This window comes from Nelumbo lutea, chromosome 3 (assembly GCF_056320005.1).
Source record: "Nelumbo lutea isolate HS-2025 chromosome 3, American lotus-T2T, whole genome shotgun sequence".
Taxonomy (NCBI): domain Eukaryota; kingdom Viridiplantae; phylum Streptophyta; class Magnoliopsida; order Proteales; family Nelumbonaceae; genus Nelumbo; species Nelumbo lutea.
The window spans coordinates 29,349,105-29,373,438 of record NC_142686.1 but is presented as its reverse complement, the minus strand read 5'-3'; the positions used below and the strand labels follow the sequence as shown (position 1 = coordinate 29,373,438).

The window sequence follows — 24,334 nt, the reverse complement described above, 5'->3', positions numbered from 1 at the left end:
CGGGGGAGAGAGAGAGAGAGAGAGAAATTGCTATCATTGCAAGTTGCAGAGGTGATGGCGGGAAGACAGGAGGGAGGGAGAGAGAGAGAGAGAGAGCGGGGTATATTTTTTACTTTAGACCACGTCTGAAATGTGTTTAAACACGTTAAGTGGCGGGCTTGAGTTTTAAAATTTTAGATCTAAAAGAAACTTTTCAAATCATATTTCAGATAATGCAACACCATATAATCATTGTATCTGAAAAAACATATATTTCTGACTTCAGATGTTTGAAGTGTTATCAAACACCACCTAAATGCCTATTCTAAACACTTTTCCTTGACCAAGGAGCAATACCCATCTTTGTTCCTTTGCAAGCCTATTAAATGAGAACAATTTGAAATCCTTGTATTTTATTAGGTTGCAAGACTTAAAACATTTTATTAGTATTAACTACTCATAGTGAGTTTGTCAACATAAAAACACACATGGCATTAATCCAAAGTTAACAATATAAAAACAAGATTTTCAAAAAAAAAATTGAAAATACAAAAAGGTTGTACATCACATGGGTCCCAACTAGTAATATCCTTAATATTGAACATGGAAAACATTCCTAAATCCTTTTCTAACTAAAATATTTCAGTTATTAACAGAACAGTTACAGATTTTTTATTTTTTTGTACTCCTTGTTTCTTTTGATGTAAATCACATGATTTTTATTTTCGTTGTAAAAGGATTGATATAACTCCAAATATTTCAGCTTAAATATTTTGCCTCCATTTTAGGTTGAAAATAGAGTACCCTTAAATGGTGTCAAGATCTTAGTTTTAATTATCAATCATCACTCTCATTATACCCTCATTTTGTATTTCTCTTTTTTTATGGGGCTTCGTGGTGCATGAGAGCACTACAAAAAAACAGGGTTTTGGCGTCGTCAATTTCACGATGTTTAAACGAAACGTCGTAGTAAAACATTCCACTTTTAACGACGTCAATGGAAAACGAACGGTTAACAACGGTTATAAATAAAAGCATTACATTTCGCGACGTTTCTCTCTAATGTTTGACGACGTTTAAAGTAACGTTGTATTCCCGCCATTCCCTCTCCTTCCCGCCATATGTTTTCGGTGACGTTTGTATCAAACATTGTCGAAACACAACATTTGACAACGTTTAGTTTTGAACATATAACGACGTTTAAAATAAACGTCGTTAAAAGTATTGATTTTTTAGTTATTTATGATAAGTAATGTTAATCTATTTTTACTACTGCTACCACCACATATCATTGTTTTTATTACTATTATTATTATCATTTAATTTTTTAAATTAATTAATTGCAAAGTTAATTATAGTTAATTTGATAATACATATAGAAATATGTTTATATATTAAGTGATAGTTTTAATTTTTGCAAATTATTTTTATGTTTTATAAGTATAACTAATGTTTTGAAATAATTAATTATTTATTTTTATTAGTTTATTCATTACTATTAGAAATTTATATTCAAATATTAAGTATACTCTCATTTTAATGAAAATTATTTTGAATATTAAAATTTTTAAATATATCCATATTATAATTAATTATAATTAAAATACTTATACATTAATTGTAGTAATGATAGGTAAATAAATAGGTGGAAAATATCTATATTTGATTGGTTGGTTGTAAAAAAATGAAAAATAGTAGGTAAAGCAACCCTAATAACAATTATTAATTAATAAAATATTAAATATTATTATAATTAATTAATAATATTTTCTATAATATTATAAATTTTATTTTATTATTAATCATTAATTAATTAACTAGTTTGTTCATTAGGAGTGAGTGTAGAGGATGAGATGTTCTCCATGTATAGCTGCGATAAACGTGGGCAGAGTTCTCAGGTCAATCTCAATTCCAACTGGACCCAACCCATTGACATCCCTAACGTTCACCCTCTAATCATGATCTAGTAAGGTGTTTTAATAAAAAAAATATTGAAAACTACTCATTTGCAAAAATTACTAAACAATAATGAAAAAATATCAAAAAATAATTAAAAATCCATAAATTTTGAAAAACCTAAAGCTTAATTAAAATACTAAAAACAATAAAAAATAAATTAATTATATTTTATTACAAAAATTACTGAATAACAATGAGTGGGGAACCCATTCCCATAGGGAATCGGGGATGGAGGATAAATTTTATCCCCGATTGATCACTTTTAATTTTAACTTTAATATTGAACTTTCCCTCCCTTCTCATTGATTGATGGATACCCTAACTTTCTTCATCAACATCATTTATATATATATATATATATATATATATAACCTAAAGCTTAATTAAAATACTAAAAACAATAAAAAATAAATTAATTATATTTTATTACAAAAATTACTGAATAACAATGAGTGGGGAACCCATTCCCATAGGGAATCGGGGATGGAGGATAAATTTTATCCCCGATTGATCACTTTTAATTTTAACTTTAATATTGAACTTTCCCTCCCTTCTCATTGATTGATCGATACCCTAACTTTCTTCATCAACATCATATATATATATATTATAATAGGTTTATTATAATCAGGCCAGATCCAATTCTCCCGAGAATTAGTTGGTTCAGTTATAGGTCTAAAAATTATAAACCTTGTCAAACCGGATTCATTTCTAGGTCCTTAAAATTTCTCATTAAGTCAGTTTCGATTCCAACTAGACCCGACCCAAACCCAATCCATTGACAATCTTAAATGGTACCCCCTAATTATGATCCAATAGGGCGTGCCAATAAAAAAATATTGAATAATAATGGAAAAATATAAAAATTTAATTAAAAATCAAAAATTCTGAAAATCATATATCTTAATTAAAATACTAAAAGTAATTAAAAAATAAATTTATTTTATTTTATTGCAAAAATTACTGAATAACAATGACTGGGGAATCCATCCCTGCGCGATGAGGATAAATTTTATCCCCGATGGAGAACAGTTATAAGGATGGGTTAATAAACCGTATTTAATATTAATATATATATATATATATATATATATATATATATAATCATTTTTTATTTTAATTTTAATATCGAACTTTCTTACCCTTGTTCGATAACCTAAAACTTTCTTCCTCAACCTCACCGAAGCCAGGCAGCGTTGAAGCTACTCTACCAACTAGCGAGGCAGACCACCACTAAAGCTATTTCTCATCGCCGATTTCCGATCACTCTGTCGCCGCTCTTCCATTATCTCTCATTTCTCATAGCCAGCTCTCCCATCATCTCTCATTTCTCATAGCCAGCTCTCCCATTATCTCTCATTCTCATCATCTCAGGAAAAAATCCTTCATTTTGTCGTCGCTCTATCATCTTCGCCGACTCGCCGTAGCCCACTCCACCATCCTCGCGTTCCCCTCTCTCTCCCTCATCTTCCCATCTCTCTTCCAAGTTCCAATCCTTACAAAAGCCCTAGCACAGGAAACTCGAAACCCTTTTCCTTCTCCTGTTCAACCGAACCATATCCGCCCCGTTTCCACCATTGTTGCCGACTCGCCACCAGCTGCTACAATCTACCTTTCATCTTCTCATCTCATACTCTTTGAAACAGAAAAACCCTAACCCCTTTATGTCATCTTTGGAATCTAATCTATGGTTCAACTGTGAACACTGAAGGTAACTGGAGAGCTCCCATTTGTATGCTTCCCTCCTCCTCCTTCTTCTTCTTCTGCGCAGGTCACTCAAGGGAGGAAGAGGAAACATCAAGAAATTTTTGTTTGCTTGGGTTTTTTCTAGCAGACAATATCAGGTCTATATCGAACTGACTGGAACATCTTGGACCCATCATAACAATCTTCCTGATTCTAATCTGGTAAAACTAAATCAATGCTCTCCTCTAAGTTTTCTATTCTTTCTTCAATATATTATATATTATATATGATGCATGAAAAGTTTAGACACTTAAATGGTTGCTTCATCTTGGTTGTTTTCAATAGGTGTTATCTGATTGGTTGCCCCAAGTAATTATGTCTAGAAATAATCAATTTCTTCTATTTTATTTTGTAATTTGATTAGGAGATCTGCAAACAATTTGGCCGATGGTTTAGCTAAACAAGGAATTCAGAGACAATCCATGTTTTGGACTGCTTTGAAATTATTGGGATAGTTTTTAGGCCTGTTGTTTCTGCCCACAACCTCTTGTTGTATAACTTCTTATTTTAATGAATCAACTTTGTGTTGCTGATCAGAAAACAAAAAAAAAATGGAGTCATATCCCTGTTTTCTATATCCGTGTTCATATCTTGACATCATACAAACTATTTGGTGAGTTTTCTTATTGTAGGGATTATATATGAATTAACAAAAGAAAAAATTTATACTTACCCATATAAGGACAGTGTATGTCTTTTTGTAGAGATTATATATGCAACAGGCATATGCTCGCCTGTTTGATGTGTGGTTTGAACGGGAAAGAAGTCTAGTTGGCCTGATCAGGCCACCATGTGGATGAATCATTTGCTCAATCCAAATGATCTATCAGATGGAACATTTTCTAGATTTAGTATCTGTTCAGTTTGCAGTCCATATCAGATAGCTTCTGCTATTTTTTGGCTTAAATTTAAGAGCCTATAAGGACACTTTCTAAGCACATGGAAAGAGTTCGTTTTGGGCTGGAATATAATAAGACTTGTTTTGGGCACTTTTGTAATGCTGTCTTGGGTCAGCTCCTATGCTGATTTCTTTGTAACTTCTTGTTGTATATTAAAGCTTCTTAATTAATGAAAATTTTCAGAGTTATTGATAAATAAAACATGAAAACATACACACAAACACAAAATATCTCTAAGCTAAACCTCAATAAAGAAAACTCCATAAGATACTAGTTATAAACATTCACAGCATCATAAGTACTTATTAGGTTGAAGGCAAGGCTTAGGTCAGAAATGATACAACCTTATGTTTTTAGGTTGAAGCTAATGTGCATGAATATGTACTTATTAGGTTGAAGGCAAGGCTTAGGTCAGAAATGGAAAAATATACAAGATAAATTGTGGATGAAGGCACATTGGTAATATTCATCCATTTTTCTCTTACTTCTTGCTGTATTTGGGAAATAAAAAATTAAGAATGATGCTAAGGTTTTAAATGTATTGTTTTTGTGACATTTAGGTGCTCTGATGAATTCAGATTAGGTGTCATGACTATGGCAGTCTATGCATTTGAGCATGGTGCTGCTAATTCTCAGTGCCATATAAAATACCTTTGCAAAAGGTGTTGCAATTGAAGGTTTCAAACATGGGAAGATGTGGTGACTCATTGTTGTACTTGGGGCATTATGGAGGATTATGATATTTGAACTGCACATGGTGAGGGTAGACCACATGTCAATTCAACAAATTTGGGATCACATTCAAATGTAAATGTGAGAGAAGAGGAAGATGTAAGGAAGATGCTTGAGGATATTTACCCCATGTGCTTTGAGGATGACCACCAAGTGGATGAATCGGGAATATCTCTAGAAGAGCCATATGGGGATATGGAAACTTTCTTACACTTCATTAAGGATGCGGAAGAGCCTTTATGGTCTGGAAACAAACACTTCACAGTGATGTCATTCATTGTGACAATTCTCCACCTCAAATCATTGTATGGTTGGATCAATATATCCTTTAATGAACTTTTGAAGGTGTTTATAAAGGCAATGCCCGATGATGCCAAATGTCTTAGCAGTTTTTCACAGTGCAAGAAGATTATTGCAAATATTGGGTGTAAGATGGAGAAAATCGATGCATGCAAAAATGGCTGTATGCTTTTTTGGGGTGATTATGTAGAAAAGGACATGTGTGATAAGTGTGGTGAATGGAGATGGAAGAGTGACAATAATTGTGAATTAGACGATTGTGTGCAGGATGCTACCCTTTCAAAGAGGAAAAGGTCTGTGAAGGTGTTACGGTACTTCCCTATCATGCCGAGATTACAACGACTATTCATGTCAAGTAAGACTTCCTAGAGTATGACATGGCATGAGGATGGAAGGACAAAAGATGGAATGCTTCGCCATCCAGCTGATGGAGATGCTTGGATAGATTTCAATCAAAGGTATCCAGACTTTGCAGTTGATAAGAGGAATATACGATTGACATTAGCAACTGATGCCAGTGGAGATATTTTCTTTGCAGCAATGTTTAGAAAGTACCAATAAGCAAAGGTACCATGGTGAATCATTAGTTTGCAGCATTGAAGTGTTAGGAGATAAAGGAACAAGAACATTCTTTTAATATAACAATCACATTAATCTGGCTCTCCAACTGTAATCTAAAATCTAAGCATTGAACTAGATCACCCAAGTAGTTGCAAAAATCTAGGTTGATCAGTACCATACATTTAACGCACCAAGGACCTAGAATTGATTGTCCTCAAGCATACATACATACGGAGGGTACACAGTGGATGATGAATAGAGTAATGATTTATGCTAATTGATAGAATTTCTCTCATACACATCTAGAAGTTGGGGAAAGTTTTAGACAGTCACTGGATAATCTCCCATCAACTTGTATGCAGATCACACTGAGATTTCAGTCTATTGGTTGCTATAAGTGCACAACTGCACATATTTCTTCTGATGAAGACAAAACAATTCCTGTTTTGTTTCCTCGTGAACTAGAAGCTTCAATCCCATTGGAAACCTTTCAGAGTAGAAACTAAATGATTTATGTTCTGTCACTCTATCTTCTGCAGTTGTATTTTCAAGCATGGGTGTCTGGATTACTTCAGAATTTGAATTTGTTAAACTAAAAAAAAAAGGAAAGAATCATTATGTGTTAATAATGAATTTGAAACGAGAGGACTTCAGTGGGTTTGTAATGTAACTTGGAATTGATTCTAATGCTTTCCTTGTTTACTTTTTTATTTTCTCCATCCTCTCTTTCCTTGTTTTGTAGTAAGTATTAAGTAATAACTAATAACTCTTCTTTTGTAGTACAATCCATGGGCCCAAGTAACTGAACTTTCATGTTATGTGGTAAAGCACCAAAGCCAAATGGTTAATTTGCAAACGCAAACCCAATCCGAGAGAAATGGGACAACACCAACAATATATGGCTATATCCTGTCCTTTCAATACAATTGTTCTGTACATATCTTCTCCTGGTCCTGGAGTACTATGTACAAACTCTTGTGTTCCCTGTTCTAGTTAGAGAATTTTCCAATGTATTTATTCATAAAAAAATGCCAAAATATTTGCTATTTTAAGTATCCTCCTGAGTTCTGACAAGAAGCTCGGGTTAGCAATTAGAGCTCTTATCTAACCATGAATATTAGTATCTGTGGTGCATATTTACCTCAGTCATCCATTTTATCACCACTTGACAGTCTCCATCCACTTGTAACTCATTCCAGTCAGTTGTTAAATCAAACTTTAACTCATATAGTACGGCTAACAAATTTTCCATTAGCAAGTTTTTATTTTTTAATACCTATGTGCCCTGAGAAACTAAATAGAATGATTCCTCTATTACCTGAAGTGGGTTTATCAGATTTCTATTATTCATGGTTATATTTGTTTTAAATATGTTCAATAACACATTAGATATGTTTAAAATAAACTAGCAAGAGGTGTTTTTGTGATTATACCAAAACATGTTTCTTGTTATGTTTGGATGGGACGAAAACATTTTTCTTAGTGTTTGATTCAAATATTGATACACCATTGTTATGTGGTTGTTGCATAGAAACAATCTAAAAAATTACAATTGGTCCAACATCATTCTCATTCTGTGTCTGTGAATAGTGGACTTTAAGGAACCATGGACTTAAGCACAAGATAAGGGAAGCTAGACACTTATGTCAGTGAACACAACTCAAAATCTCCTGGACCCCTAGATCTGCTAACTCTTTCTCAGACTCCCTTGCTCATGAAGGAGTGGAAGGCAGCAGTTGAGTTGTGGTGGGATGAATATCCTTTGGGTTAATGTTTTCTATGCATGGGGCTTTCAATTGGGCTGGGTTTGTCCAATGTTATTGTTTTTTTTTTCTTTTTTTGGCTCTGTAAATAAATATGTACATCAGTTTTGTTATCATTAATAAAATTCTGAATGCTACATCAAGAAAATAACTGGTGAAACTCATTCTACAGCTGCACCCTCAAGGCTACCAAAGAGTCTCCAAGGTCTCTCTCTCTCAAGGGTGGATGAATTCTGGGTGGCTCTTAGCCTCTTAGGCTTTTACTAGTCAAAGAAGAGGGGTGGAGTGGTCCCACTACCACGTGCACCCTTCCCACTATGACAGGAGAATTTTCTCTAGTAACATGGTTGTTTTGCAATTACCATGAAAAGTGCAAGGGCCTTTTAGTGCCCAAGGCACATGGTGCAAGGTGAGGCGTGTTTCTTTTTAAAGCTAGACCAAATTTTTTGAAAAAAATAAAATAAAAAAGAATAAAAAAAAGTATTACATAAAAATGTAATCTTGAATTTTGAAAGAAATTATGTTTTAAAAACCTATTGGCTCAAATCAAAATACCTAAACATGACATTCAATGTGAAATCATAGAAGTGAAAGCAAACATATGTCAATTGAAAGGGCTACCGTTTCTGATAAAAAAAAAAAGTGTACCAAGGTGCTTCAAGAAGTCAACAATTCTACCATGTGAAACTATCAATCTGTTTATTTATTTCCTACTTTTCGTAACTAGTGTGATGTTAAACATCTTAAGTTCCTAATCCTAGGAGATTAGTGCTCCATCTCTATAAAGGCCCTTGAGGGAAGACAAACAAGTCCTTGCAGGGGTTTGGGTAGCACACTAGCACTTCCTGCCTAAATTTTTGGCCTGGATATATAAAGAGATTGGTTTTGTGATTTTAGTCATTGTTCATTCTATTTCAGTGTTAGAAATGAGATATCAGTTGTGTTGCTTCTTTAATGGAAATTTTTATGTTTGAGATTTTATTTTCAAGTGCCAAGGTTTAAAGTATTTGGGAGGATTTTGTCTATGTTTATTTTTAAAAGTTAACACACCCTTGCAAGTGTAAAAACAACAATAAAAGGTAATTTAGAAGTTGAAAAACCATTGCCAAAGGTTTAAATCCACAAAGAAAGAAAAAAAAAAGACACTTTAAAAAGGTATGTACGATCTGGGCTAAGGAACAAGCCGCACAAGGCACACGCACCTAGAAAGCACCAAGTACACACCTTTTGAAAGGGTCTGTGTGTGGATTCAAGCTAGGTGCATGCCTTGAAACATTGAAATAAACAGAAATTTTATAGGTTTGTGTTGTTTATTTTTTAATTGATGGAGCTAATGCTGCCATATTTTGTAGGTTGTGGGAAGATAAACCCTTCTCTTTTGTCAGTGTGCTTCATGATCCTATCAAAGAGGATTTGCATTAGGAGTATTCTTTTCATGGTTTCTTCATCAATATCTTCTCCCTTTGTTTATGCTCTCTCTGCCAATTGCTCTCCTCTCCTCTCACCGTTGCATTTGTTTGGTGGAGATGGATTTTTCTGCTCTATTAGAAACTTAACTGGCCATCGAAGACAGTGTCAAGATTCAACTTCAAGAGTAGAGTCTTACCTTGAAAAAGTTGTCAATAAAGTTCGTGTTGGGAGCAATGAGAATGAGTTCTTGCAATACCTCCTACAAGATCAATCTTGTTGTAGTATCCAGCTATCAGACCAACTTGTTGACAAATTACTCAACATATTCGAGGATGACTGGAGGTCTGCTTTGGGTCTTTTTCGATGGGCAGGATCACGGCCTACTTATAAGCACTCTCCTGAAGTATACAACAAGATGGTGGATATATTGGGAAAAATGAAGCAAGTGGATAGGATGTGGTTATTAGTAGAGGAAATGCATAAGGAGTGTGTGATTACACTGACCACAATGGCCAAAGTCATGAGAAGGCTAGCAGGTGCAGGGAGATGGGAAGACGCAATGAGGGCATTTGATCGCTTAGATTCTTTTGGCTTAGAGAAGAACACAGAATCCATGAACCTGCTGCTTGACACCCTTTGTAAAGAGAATAATGTTGAGCTTGCTCGTGAAGCCTTTTTGAAGCTTAAGTCACATATTACTCCAAATTCTCATACTTTTAATATTTTCATCCATGGTTGGTGCAAAGCCAATAAGGTTGATGAGGCACATTGGACAATCCAAGAAATGAAAGGGCATGGCTGTCACCCCTGTGTTATAAGCTATTCAACGATAATCCTAGCCTATTGTAGGCAATCCAATTTTCGCAAGGTTTATGAGATCCTCGATGAGATGGAAGCTCAAGGTTGCCCTCCAAATATTGTTACATACACCACAATCATGTATTCACTTGCCAAATCTGATGAATTTGATGAAGCCTTGCAAATACACAAGAGAATGAAATCAGTTGGATGCAAACCTGATACACTTTTCTATAATGCCTTGATCTACATATTAGGAAGAGCAGGCCAAGTACAGGATGCTGTTCGGGTATTTGAGGTAGATATGCCCATGAATGGAGTGATACCAAATTCCTCCACCTACAATACCATGATTTCCATGTTTTGCCATCATTCTGAGGAACAAAATGCTTTAAATATCCTGAAGCAGATAGAAATGTCTGCAACTTGTAAGCCTGACCTTCAAACATATAGTCCACTGATCAAAATGTGCTTTAAAACTGGAAGAACTGATGACCTTCTGAGAAATTTATTGAATGACATAGTCAACAAACACCATCTAAGTATTGACCTTTCAATTTACACACTTGTGATTCATGGTCTTTGTAGAGCAAACAAATGTGAGTGGGCTTACCTCATTTTTGAGGAGATGAGAAGTAAAGAAATAATTCCTAGATATCAAACATGTTGTTTACTTTTGGATGAAGTTAAACAGAAGAACATGTATGGTGCTGCTGATATGATTGAAGCTGTAATGAAGCAGATAAAGACTTGTAATTAAAAGTTAAAAACATTGAAGCCCAATTTTGTTTTTGCTGTTGCAACTGCATTGACAAGCTTCATGCGATTTTCCTGCATCATGACATTCAGATTGCTCATCTCTGTTGCAAAATATCCAATCTTAAAGTTTAGGTGGCATGCAATAATTGTTGATATTTATATTGAAATCTGGGTCTCAATTAATAAATATCAACACGTCTTTTGCTTACCCAACAAAAAGTTTGGGAGCGGGTCCCCCCTACCAATATGTTTGGCTTGGTATACATACATATATATACAGATTTACATAAATGTATATGTACATATATAATTTTAGAGTAGGCTCATTGGCCAGAGCCCAACCAAAGCGCATCAAATTATAGTGCGGGCTGGGCTCAGATTGGGAAGATCAGGCTTGGTCTGGGGTCGGGCCTTAAGCCCAAATATTAGGGTAAGGTCTGGGTTGACCATAAACCCAATCCAACCCATGCCCGCCCAACTTGCACCCCTAGGGATGGGATGGGGGATGAGCCACCCTCGTTGTGTAGACCATGAAGCAAAGAGGCAAAAAAAAAGGAAAAAGAAAAAAGAAAAAAGAAAGATGATAAATAAAGACAAATCTAATATTATATATTTACTAATGATAAATATCTCATTGTACACAAGACCGTTTTCTTCAATACAATTATACTTTACCTTCTCTCAAAAAAATAAATACATATGTTAAAAATGGAATGGAATACAAAATTTAAAACCAGTTAGGAAAAAAAATGTTTCCTCATTTTAGGTGGTGAGTTTATGGTTCAATTGTGTAGTTTTGATAGGTCAATCCATTATGTCATAATTAAATAATAAAATTTTTTACAATAGATGGAAAGATAAAGAGTTTTAGTGGTTCAACCATCCAAGTCAAAACGTCTATCTATGATTTCATAATTAAATAATAAAAAAGTAAAAATAGATAGAAATTAAAAACTATAGAAATTAAAAAAAAGGGGGCACATCTTTATTATTATATATTCATCATATTACGCAAAAATTAGTGTGATAAATATGAATTATTTTATCAATGAAGGAAATGCAATGCAAATTCTAAAATTAACTAAAAAATGAAATTGATCTTTCATGGTTAAACCATCTATGCCGAATAGGTCAACCTATGGTGTCATAGATAAATAATAAAACTTAAAAAATATAAAAATAGAACAAATAAAAAATAATGTAGAAAACCGTGGCATATCTCCAATATCATATAACCATCATATTAAACAAGATAAGTGTAATAAATAAGAATTTTTTTTATAGATGATGGAAATGAAATGGAAATTTTAAAATTGATGTGGAAATAACTATTTTTTTATTTAGGTGGCAAGCCAACAATTCAATCTAGGTCAGCCCATGATGTCATAATTAAATGTAAAATTTTAAAAATAGATAAAAATATTAAAATTAAAAAAAAATACAAAATATTGTTAAAAAATTTGGGAACATCTCTAATATTATCTGCTCATCATATTAAACAAAAATAAGTATGACAAATAATTAGGAAGTATATTTATCAACAATGGAAATGAAATATCAATTTTAAAACTGACCCAAAAATAAAGCCACTTTTCCATTTAAGTGGTAGGTTAGCAATTCAACAATCTAGGTTAATGGGTTAAAACATAAAATCATAATTAAATTAAAAAATTAATTGTTTGGGCTTTTTACAAAAAAAAATGAAGTTTCATTTATTGACAAAATCGGTGATGTTTTGGAAAAAAATGTTCAAATCCATGATTTTAGAAAATAAAGTTTATTATTGGACAAAATTGCCCTTTTCTTCTCCTCGAAGATTTTTGGGTTATGCTCCACCATCATCATGGATTAAGAACTTCCTCTGACAAAGAAACATCGGCAAGTCAAAACCAAGACTCCTTAGGCCATGTTTGGAACCAATGTCATTTCCTTGAAAAAGTGATGCCACATCAGAACCAATACCAAAGTTTATATATATATATATATATATATATATATATATATCTTTTGAAGGGCTACACAATGGCGGGGTTAGCCCATCCCCTAATCCAGGTGCAGGTGGGATTTGATCCCAACTATCCACTATGGCTAGCAAGAGACCTTACTAACCAGCTGGTTGCCAAAATTGAAAAGAGTCTAGATGATTTTATTTTATTTGTATTCTTATATAATTCTTCTCAATTATCATTTCAGGTTCTCCCTTTTTATCTTCCACTAAATTAGAGTTTACATTGGTTTTGTATAATCCATTAATACTTCTCAATCAGAATTTGTACATAGGTTTCACTGATTTTACGACCCGGCGGTGAGCCTCTCTTGGTTTTGCGATTTGAGGGCAAGAAATGAGTCCTTTAATCTATAGAACAGCTTCAATGTCTCTCAAGTTCCTTCAAGAGGCCCACAAATCCAGACTTTATATGAAAAATAAAGAAGCTAGAAAGATAAGGTAGTGGAGAAGATTAAAATCTTAGGCAATGCAAAAATTCAACTTTTATAGCAGAAACCATGAAATGTCATTGCATGAGAAAAGGAAATAAAGGAAAATTAAAATCAGTGGAGGGTGATTTTAAGTTTTGGTTCCCGGTGATGGTGATGGTGCATGATCCAGAAATCTTCGATGACAGATTGATGAACACCAATTTTTTAGTGCACAAAAGAAAAAGGAGAAGAAAAGGGCAACTTTGTCCAGAAAAAAGCTTTACATTTTGCACTCACTGATTTGAATTTTTTTTTTTTCAAAATGCGACCGATTTTGTCAATTAATTAAACTTCATTCTTTTTCTTTGTAAAAAGCCCAATCCTTTTACACCCTTAATATTATATATTATTGAAATAAACAAAAAATGTGATAAATAAGAATTTTTTATAAATAAAATAAATGGAACACAAAATTTAAATAACATATAGAGAAAATGGAATTGTTTTTCCAACTAGTTAGCTAGAAAATCGGTGGTTTAACCATCATTATCATCAAATGGGTCAGATGTCATAATTAAATAATAAAAATTTAAGAAACAAATAAAATACAAAATTTGTAGAAAAAAAATTGACTATTTATGATATTATATATTCATCACATTAGAGAAAATAAGTGTGACAAATAAGAATTATTTTTATTAACTATGAAGATGAAATAAAAAATTAAAATTTATTGGAATGAGAACAATTTTTTCATCCAAGCGTCAATGGTTTAATCATCCAGGTTAAATGGGTCGGTTCATGATGTCACAATTAAAAATGAAAATGTGAGAAAAAATAGTTAGAAATGAAAATTGTTACAAAAAATATAAATCTTTTATAGAAAAAATCAAGCATAACTCTAATATTATATATTTATCAAAATAAAAATATGTTTAATAAATAAGATTTGTTGTAATTAATGATGAAATTGAATAAAAAACAATAAATTAGAAAGGGAATTAATTCAGCTCATTGGATTGTTGACCAAGCTAACATTTTTTTTTTTTTTTGCAACAAAGTTATTTAAATTGAAAGTCTTAGGAACCTGTTTGTGTGATAGGTCAATCAATCTGACTATTAAGTTCAACTACATGTTAAAATTGCCATGCACAGCCAGTGTGAATAACGAATCTACCACCAATTATCATTTTTATCATCATCATCGTTATCATCTAAAGTCATGTGCACATTTTCTAGTTGTGTATGTGAAGAAAAAATTTTGGTTGTCCGCATTCAACGGCCTTTTACTGTCTTCAAGGCTCTTCTGTAAGACACATCAGTCCATATGAACTCCATATAATAGTAATAATGCTTGAGCCATGACTGTATGAACTAATGTGTGAGGTGGATAAAATTGTAGACAGCATAAGACTGTCCAACATAGATAGCCAAAGTTTTCTTAGGTGTGGGAGGGATTTGTAAGATGTATTCTGTAATGCCTATTTTTGAAAAAACCAGATCTTGGAACCAGAACCAATCCAATCAATTTGGGTCAATGGGCTTGAATCAAACCCAACCCATTGATAGCCCTAAGGTTAAGTTGGGCCTAGGCAGCCTTAAACAACGTTAATACATTGTCAAAGCTCAACTTGGGACCAACCCATGATCATCCCATATATATTGGCAAGTCCATCATGCCAAGAAGGTATAACATCAAAAGAGCTTTAAACAATCAAAACACACTACGAATTTTGGTGAGCCACTTTATTGGTTACCACTTGTATGACATTGGTTGATTGTTTATACATTTTTTTTCTGGTATATCTATCTCTCTCTCACACACACACAATGAGTCCCCAAGCTTTCATTTGCTATAAGGAACTACCCTATACTTTTATAAGATTCCAACACTATACTCCTACTGTTTGTATTCTATTAGTTGACTTCAAAAAATATTCTCATACGACCATCATATGCGTGTTTAAATATTTTCTAAGCCCCTAACTACCGTTGTATCACTTTATGAGACCATTTTCCCCGTATGTTATTTATAAAACATCTCTTATTGTTGTTATTTTCTTTGTAAAACATAGATGCTATAAGTACATCAACTATGAATACAATAAATTTGAAGTGTCAAAATATGTCTGGAGTTCAAAGCTTCCCCCACAACGTTTCACAGTACATTCCCGCCATGTATTAAGAATATCTCCGATGATAATATTAGGAATGATGATGTCATCAGTGGGAGATGTTCCCAATACACAGCAAGAATGTGCTGTGGAACATTGTGGGGGACAGTTTTTTGGGGGTCTGATTCTGTCTTGTTAAACTGTGACCTTTGATTGTAGAATGATAGTTTGAATAGGTGCCTGCAATTTAGAATTGGTTTAGTAAAGAGAATACAAGTGCAACAAACTGATATGAATCGAGAGTAAAGAGAAAAAGAGTACACCATATTAATAGTTCGACTATTTCAAGAAAATCTGCTTGATAATTTTAATCCACTGTAACAGTCAACAAGTACAGCAGTTGGTGGATACACCACTATTTCAGTCCCCTGAAGTAGTCTTATACTCCTACTAGTTTGATGCAGTGCTACCACACTCCAAGAGCTCTTAGCCCTTTGTAATCTTCACAACTTTTTTCAGAGGATGTTTACAAGAAGAACAATCAAAACCCCACTGAATAGATGTATCAATACAGTTCAAAGATTCAAATCAAATCCAGCAACTAGGGCTTCAAAGATTTTATCTCAAAATTTTCCTTCTTATCTTGCTCTTATTTGTTTTTTAAAATTTGAACCTCTTAATATCTTTGGTTTAACTTGAGCGTTTATAGAAATGATCTTAGTATAATCATTTGAAATAAGGTCAGAAACATTACATGCTTTTTAGACCGTTTAAAACAGAGCAATAAATACGAATTACAATATTTTAAAGGGTAAATTATAGAATCTTCCCTTGAGTTTTTTGGCAATCCTATGAACATCCCCTAAGTTTTGATCCTAACAAAAGCCTCTTCCCCCAAGGTTTTAAGAAAAGGTACAAATACCTCCCTTGGTTTTCTTTGCCCTATTTTAAAAAACAAAGTAATTGCCTAGAGGATGCCTCCCCATTTGTTTGGAGATGACTCCTTAAGGTCCAAGCCCAATCCTGGGCTTCCAAGGGTGATTTCCCTATTGCCTTGCCTGGGGATGTCCAATCATCCTCATTTTCTGGTGTTATATGGTCAATATGAATTTGATTTTTGATAGTCTCTGACCATTTCTCTTTATATTAAATTTAAGTTCGTTCTAACATGTTATATGGTCAATATGCTTTAAATGACTTATCCAAAGGTCCAATCTAATCAATGGCAATGGCGGGAACGGCCGCCACTGCAAGTTGCAACAGTGGTGGGGTGAAGACAGGGGAGAGAGAGAGAGAGAGAAAATTGTTGTCATTACAAGTTGCTGAGGTGGTGGTGGGAAGAAAGAGAGAGAGAGAGAGAACGGGGTATATTTTTTACTTTAGGCTACGTCTAAAATGCGTTTGAACACGTTACGTGACGGACCTGAGTCTTAAAATTTCAGATCTAAAAATTTTTTTCAAATAATGCGACACCAAATAAGCATTGTGTCTGAAAAAACATATATTTCAGACTTCAAATGTTTGAAGTGTTATCAAACACCACCTAAATGGCTATTCTAATCACTTTTCCTTGACCAAGGAGCAACACCCATCTTTGTTCCTTTGCAAGCCTATTAAATGAGCACAATTTGAAATCCTTGTATTTTATTAGGCTACAAGGCTTAAAACATTTTATTAGTATTAACTACTCATGGTGAGTTTGTTAACATAAAAACACACATGGCATTATCCAAAGTTAACAATATAAAAACAAGATTTGCAAAAAAAAAAACTTGAAAATACAAAAAAGTTGTACATCACTGTGATCCTGATGTAGCACAATCCGGTCACTCCTAGCTGGCGTGGCTTCTGAGATGTACCTGAAACGAAAGGAAGGAGGAAGAACTCCTGGGGGGTTTTCTGGCGGGAACACTCCGATGCTTAAGTTAGTATTGCATACAGGAAGAAAAAAAAGAACGAAGGCTAAGAGTGTAGGTTGCGCTAGTGATTTTTTGATACATTGTTCCTTGAGGGTAAGTTCCTTATAGCTGAATTCCATTGCTCCCAGCCCTCTGGCTTCTAACAGGACAGGTATAACCGCCACTGTTAGTCTGCCATAACCACTACAGGCAAGGCTGAGGTGGTACGCATGGGGCCGTCATGCAATGTACGTATCTGTCAGGTGTGGAACGCCTTCCTAAAGGTGGCAGACGTGGCGAGGGGACACGCCTGCAATTCGTAGGTTTGTCAGGTACAGCGGTCGGGCAGGAAGCCATCCTATGGTATACCAAGCTGCTCTCCTGCGAACTGCCCTGAGCTGGGTTGTCCCTTAAGTGACGGGCTGCCTGCAGCCGATTATGTCGAGCTAGCCGACCCGAGGTCTTTGTGCCTCGGGGCATCTAGAGAAGAATCGGTGCGTTCTTGCTTGGGAGTGGCCCGAGGTCCATTGGTAGGAGCTCGGGTCTCAAAGGGGTCAGGGTGCCCCGAACTCGGGACCCCCGAAGTCCCTTGACCCCTAGGAGGAGGTGTGGACAAGACGGCTTTTGGCGAGTAGTTTACCTGCCGAGCTGTCGTGCCAAGCTCGGTGGGACTTCCCCACCGAGCTGTGCTCTTGTCTGTTGTGCTGTCATGCTGAGTCACTATTTGAGCTACGTCATGCCTACGTGTACCTGAGCTACGAGGTTGGGCTAAATCACCCTCCATCAATTGCCCCCCACTCCCTACACTGGCGGCGATGACCCAGCGCGGGGAGGCCATGACGCGCCGGGTGGATTTGGCATCGATATTTGTGCTGCGTCATCACGCATTCTGTCTAGCTGTACCAGTCTAGCACCTGGCTCGACCGAAAAGAGATTCGGGTCGCGTCTAGGTTACGCGCGGACTTCACGCGACTTGGACTTCGCGGACGTCAAAAACGCGCTAAATCATTTTCGCATCAAAGAACCCGCGGTTGTGGCTATAAATAGGGGGTCCCTTAGCCATTTTCTTCACCACAAAGCCTTCATCAATAGCGTTTGAGCTCACGCCAGGGGTTTCTTAGCTCGGGTCTTCCAGTTCATCTTGTTCTTCCAGTCTGGTTGCGTTTCTTTGGTGAGTCCTTCTGAGCTTCCTTTTCCCTTCTAGTTCGCTTCTTTCTGTTAGCCCGGTATGTCGTCTAGTGTAGACGATCTCATTGACGAGCCTGAGGTAGGTACCTCGGCTCGGGATATCCCCTCTACTACCAAGCCATCCGAAGTACGGGTGGCTTCGGGTCATCTAGCGTCTACCTCCCACCAAGGTCGGGAACCAGATCAGTTCAGGCCTTCCATAATGACCTCGGAGAGGCTTTAAGACCTCATACAGAGGTTCCGCCTCCCTAGCGAGTACTCGTATAGTCTTCCCACCGGCAACTTCCCATGGGAGCATGGTCCCAACGAGATCGTGATCTTCAGGGAGCAACTGATAGTCGGGCTCAAACTCCCACTTCACCCTTTAATCGTTGAGGTGTTAGTACACTTTAACATTACCCTGGACCAACTCCACCCGAACTCCATACAGAATGTGGTGGGGTCCATTTTTCTTTGTTTTAACCATTCCCTTTCCATAGATTTAGACATTCTTAGCACGATGTTGGCTATAAAGAAGAGCGCTTCAAGCGCTCTCCCCGGGCATAGGCGGTCTTACTACCTGTCACCCCACCCGGGTTTTAAACTCATGCACAAGCTCCCGAGCAAAGTCCCAGCTTGGATGCGGGACTACTTCGTAGTCCAGAGCAGCACGGGGTGGCCCTTCCCCACCGAGTTGCATTATAAAGACTTCACCTCTGAGGAGAAGCTCGTCCAAGTGGGCTTGAGTCCAAGTAGGTTTTTCCAACTTCGGCTTTTCCGCTCATATATTTGCTTCGAGTTACTGATGTCGTATTTCACCGCAGGTCCTATGGAGGTGGAGAAGATAGACAACCAGAGACTCTTTCACTAGATGAAGAGGAAGAAACACGTGGTAAAGAAGGCGTGCGTTGAGTCCCCGCCAGATCCAGCCAAGCCTCGACTTCCGCAGACCTTTGCCTCGGGGCCCGAGGTGGCAGTCATGCCCATCGTAGACTTGGAAGAGGAGGTTGTGCCCAAGGGGTCCGAGGCAACGACGGAACCTGTCGTTAATCCCGCCAAGGCCGCTGCTAAGCCTACCCGACTTGCCAGGGAAAGTGCCCATCCTGCTGCCACCGAGACCTCCGAGAGCTCCATTCATGATGTGAAGATGACGGCTTCCAGCTCGGAGGGTCAGGGGAGCCAATCCGTCCTGAACCCCAAGTGTAGCCTGAAGAAGAGTACACTTGCTTCATACCCGGGGGAGGTCAACGAATGGGCCGAACTCACTCCTGAGCTGTCACTCATACCATGGTGGTGAGTTTCTCTTCTTTTTTCTCTTTCTCCTTCTCTTTTTTTTTTTTTTTGACTAGTTTCCCTTTCGTAGGTGAACACCGCCATTCGCGCCTTGACCCTCCAATCAGATCGGCACCTGAGGCGGACTCTGGAGGTCGAGGAGTCATCTCGCGCAGCCCATACTGAGTTGAGGGTAGCTCATTGTCAGGTTCACCGCCTAGAGAGTGATGCCTTGGCTCAAAAGAGATTCATCGAGATGTTAATGGCAGAGAAGGGGGAGCTATCCCAAGACAAAGACAAGTTGAGGGCCGAGGTGAACGGCCTTAAGGTTGGTCAGGAGACCTTAGGGCTCGAGGTGAGCAGCCTCAAGACTGAGCGGGATGCCTTGAAGCTCGAGGTGCAAGGCCTCAAGGAGGCGAAGGGGAAGCTAGAGCATGAAGTGGGGTACCTCCAGGAGGACATAAAAGAGAAGACTGCAATCTTCGAATGTGCTCTTGAGGAGGCCAAGACCCAAGTCGTCATTGACTACGTCATGAGATTCGACGATGTGATGATGGAGGCCTACCGTAAGGGCTTCAAGCTCAGTCGGTGGCTGATTAAGCACCTCTACCCCGAGCTAGACACGAGCACCATCACAACTTCGTGGATCACTAACGACATCGTGTGTCAGTCAAAAGATGACCCCGATTCCGAGGATGAAGGTCCCGAAGATGGAGCAGAGGACACCGGTCCAGATACTGTCCCCGAGGGGGTCCCTGATATAGGTGGCGGGTCCCCGAAGTAGTTTGTAACTTAATTTATTTATTTATTTTGAACTGTGAATGTACCATCCTGAGCCTTCAAGCTCGGGTAAAAACTCTTGTACATGAACTCTCTTTTTAATGAAATATAGTTTTCTTTCAAGTATCTCTGAGTGCAAAAATACTTCTAAGTGTGAGCGGACTTCAAGCCGGTCAATTTAATGTATGGGTTACCCGAGCTGTCAAGCTACCGAGTTAGCAGTAAGGGTGACTGAGTGAAGTTGTGTTACTTCAGGTTGCATAGGTTACTGAGCTGAGTGAGAGCAGCAAGGGTATAGACACCGTAGGGTTCACACTCGAGCTGTCTTTTCCTTGAGGGTTAGAGATAACCAGGTTTTTGTCAGTTTGTTATGCCGAAGTGGCAGCTAGGGTTTTCTTGTGGCCCTTAGGCTTAAGAAGGGACCCGTAGTCTGTTCTTAGGTTTCACCCAGGCCAAAATGGCAACTGGGGTCTTCTTGTGGCCCTTAGGCTTATGGAGGGACCTGTAGTCCGCTCCTAGATTTCACCAAGTCCGAAGTGGCAGTCGGGCCTTATGTGTCGAGGTCATGTTAGCTCGGTATTCTGGCCCTTAGGCTTTGGGAGAGTGGCCCATGGCCTACTCGATTCTTATAAATAATATTGTCTTAGGTTGGCAATATTCCATGCTCGAGGTATTTGTTTCCCTTCGAGAGTCTCGAGTTCGTATGTTCCTTCCCCGAGCACTCGTTTCACTCATTAAGGACCTTCCCAGTTGGACCCGAGCTTGCCAGCACCGGGCTCAGGTACCATAACTTTACGATGGACTAGGTCGCCAGCGCAGAGCTTCCACTTCTTGACCCTGGCGTTATAGTACCGAGCTACTCTCTATTGGTAGGCTGCGGTCCTAATGTACGCTCGGTCCCTTACTTCGTCGAGTAGATCGAGGTTGGTATGTAGCTCATCTTCGTTTGTCTGATCACTATATTCTTCTAGTCGTAGCGTAGGTACTTCGATCTCTGCGGGGATCACTACTTCGGTGTCGTAGGTGAGATTGAAGGGTGTTTCTCCCGTGGCAGTCTTCTCCGTGGTTCGGTAGGCCCATAGGACACTTGGTAGTTCATCTGCCCACAATCCTTTAGCTTGGTCTAGCCGTGTCTTTAGTCTGCGGAGGATGGCTCTATTTGTTACTTCTGCTTAACCGTTTGCTTGAGGGTGCGCGACTGAAGTAAAGTTCTGTTGGATCCCCATGTCTCGGCACCAATCTTGAAATTTGATGTCCTCGAATTGTTTGCCATTGTCGGAAATCAAAACCCGAGGTAGTCCGAAGCGGCATAAGATGTTCTTCCAAAAGAAGTTTTGGACATTTCGGGCTGTGATCGTCACGAGGGGATCGACTTCTACCCACTTGGTAAAATAGTCCACCGCCACTACTAAGAACTTTCTTCCACCCGTTGCTAGCGGGAATGGCCCGAGTAGATCGATGCCCCACTGCGCAAAGGGCCACGGGCTGGTGAGATACTTGAGGTCGACAACGGGTTGGTGGCGAATATTGGCATGTCTCTGGCATTTGTCACATTTTCTGACGAGCTCAATAGCGTCTGCCTTCATTGTTGGCCAATAGTACCCTTGTCGAAGTGCCTTTTGGGCGAGGGCCCTGCCCCCCAAGTGCCCACCACACATACCCTCATGGATGTCGCAGAGTACGAGCTTGGCTTTGGTAGGTCACAAGCAGCGCAAGTAGGGGAGCGTGTAAGATCTCCGATATAGTTGTTCGTCTGTCATGACATATTTGGCTGCTTGGCGCTACACCCTTCTGGATGCATTGCAGTCTACAGGGAGGGTCCCGTGTAGTAAGAAGCACGCGAGCAGATCAATCTAGCTCGGCTTTGCTTGAACGACGGGAGCAACCTCCTCTGCCCCTTGAGAATGCTAGGCCAAGACAAGTCCTCTATGTATACGGTTCTCATGGTGATGTCGCTGGTGCTGGCTAACGTGGACAGGGTGTCGGCCTCAACGTTCTTTGACCTGGGGATTTGTCTGATAAAGTGTGACTGGAAGTTGAGCAGGGCCTTTCTGACTTTGGCTAAGTAGGCGGTCATGGTTGGCTCGTGAGCTTCGTACTCGCCAGTGACCTGGTTGAACACAAGCTGAGAGTCGCTGCAGATAACGATGTGCTTGGCTTTTACTTCTCTGGCTAGAGTTAGTCCAGCTATCAACGCCTCGTATTCTGCTTCATTGTTGGATGCCTCAAACTCAAAGCGTAGAGCGTACTCCAGTTTTATGCCGCTTGGGCCGTGCAGAACTATTCCGGCACCGCTGCCCTATTGGTTTGAGGAGCCATCTATGTGAACGATCCAGGGCTCCTCATCCCAGCTCGCGGTTGGCCGGGCTAGGAGAGGTGCCACACTGGCTACTACTTCACGGGGTTCAGACTCGACCGATTCGGGAGCTTCGGGCTCACCCGAGGTGGGAGCCTCGCACTCAACTGGACTGGGAGCTTCGGAGCTGAACGTGCATTCGGCTATGAAATCTGCTAAGGCTTGGGCCTTCTTTACCAGGACGGGGTTGGCTACCCAGCTCGGGTAGTGGACTTCTCTTATGAAATCCGCTGCGAGGAGCTACTCTACTTCCTCGTCAACTGCTTTCCACTGTTCCGAGGCTAGGTTGCGTTTCTTCTATCTAACGGGCCTAACTATAGGATCAGTGTTCAATTTGTGAGTTATGATTTCGGGGTCTATACCGGGCATTTCTGCCACAAACCATGCAAAAATATCTAAATTTTGAAGTAAAAAACTTACTGGTTCGGATCGTTGGGGCTCCTGGACGGAAGCACCAATATGAAGCATTCGAACTGGGTCTGCTGTTGAGGTCGGGACCACGACTTTTCTTCTGTGGGTGCGGCTCGCTCTTCGCCTTGCTCCGTGGGTCGTTCCAGTTCGAGGTCATCGGCCACCTTGGTTTTCCCCTTTAGGGCGGAAAGGTAGCACTTGCGAGACTCGAGCTGGTCGCCCTGCATGACTCCCACCCCGAAATCTATTGGGAACTTCATAGCCAAGTGGTAAGTGAAGACCACCGCCCATAAGACATGGGTGATCGGTCGACCTATTATGGCATTGTAGGGAGAGGGGGTCGCTACCACCAGGAAGTTGTGTTCGAATCTGTCCACACAAGGCCATGTGCTAATTTCTACAGGTACTGCTATTTTCCCAAGGGGGCGGACTTCCTCTCCGCTGAAGCCCACTAAAGGGGTGTCCGTAGGCCTCATATCGCTTCTCTACAACTGAAGCTGGTCAAACGCAGCTTTGAAGAGGATGTCGGCTGAGCTGCCTGAGTCCACGAGTACGCACCTGACCTCGAAGTCGTTGATCCTTAGCTTTATCACGAGTGCGTCATCATGGGGGTAGTGGACCCCTCGCGCATCGTCTTCTGTGAAGAAAATTGGATCTCCCGTCTTTGGCCGATTTGGGGGGTTCTACTCTTCTCGAGCGACCTCACAAACTGACGTTCGAGCTGCTGCTGAGGTGCAACCCACAACAATTGAACCTCCCACTATCATGTGGATGGTCCCCCGAACTGGCCTCTCCTTCAGAGGCTGCCTCTGCGGTTGTTCGGCCGGCCTGCTGCTGAACTCCGGAGTGTCTCTGCCATGCTCCCCTTGCCGACCTGTTCTATTACTATTATTATTATTATTATTATTATTATTATTATTATTATTATTATTATTATTATTATTATTATTATTATTATTATTATTATTATTATTATTATGTACAAAGTTTCTCAAATATCCGCGACGGATGA

The 24,334-nt window shown here is 38.7% G+C and overlaps 2 protein-coding genes across 3 annotated transcripts in view; both read left to right on the top strand.

Moving 5' to 3' along the window:
• Positions 1 to 3,704: 3,704 nt before the first annotated feature.
• Positions 3,705 to 10,930, top strand: LOC148863923 (Tetratricopeptide repeat (TPR)-like superfamily protein). 2 transcript variants are annotated; one of them, XM_088978999.1, is made up of 3 exons: positions 3,705 to 3,845; positions 8,112 to 8,348; positions 9,292 to 10,930. In XM_088978999.1, exons 2-3 carry the CDS (start codon positions 8,339 to 8,341, stop codon positions 10,905 to 10,907), a joined length of 1,626 nt encoding a protein of 541 aa, XP_088835125.1. In that variant the 5' UTR covers positions 3,705 to 3,845; positions 8,112 to 8,338; the 3' UTR covers positions 10,908 to 10,930. The 2 variants fall into 2 exon arrangements, with proteins under 2 accessions (XP_088835125.1, XP_088835126.1); XM_088979000.1 differs by lacking the exon at positions 8,112 to 8,348 and having other exon boundaries at positions 3,707 to 3,845.
• Positions 3,777 to 24,334, top strand: part of LOC148863922 (zinc ion binding protein) — a 40,490-nt gene continuing 19,932 nt past the window's right edge. The window contains exon 1 of the mRNA XM_088978997.1: positions 3,777 to 3,845. The gene's annotated coding sequence lies outside the window, so the exon portion shown is untranslated. The remainder of the gene's footprint in view (positions 3,846 to 24,334) is intronic.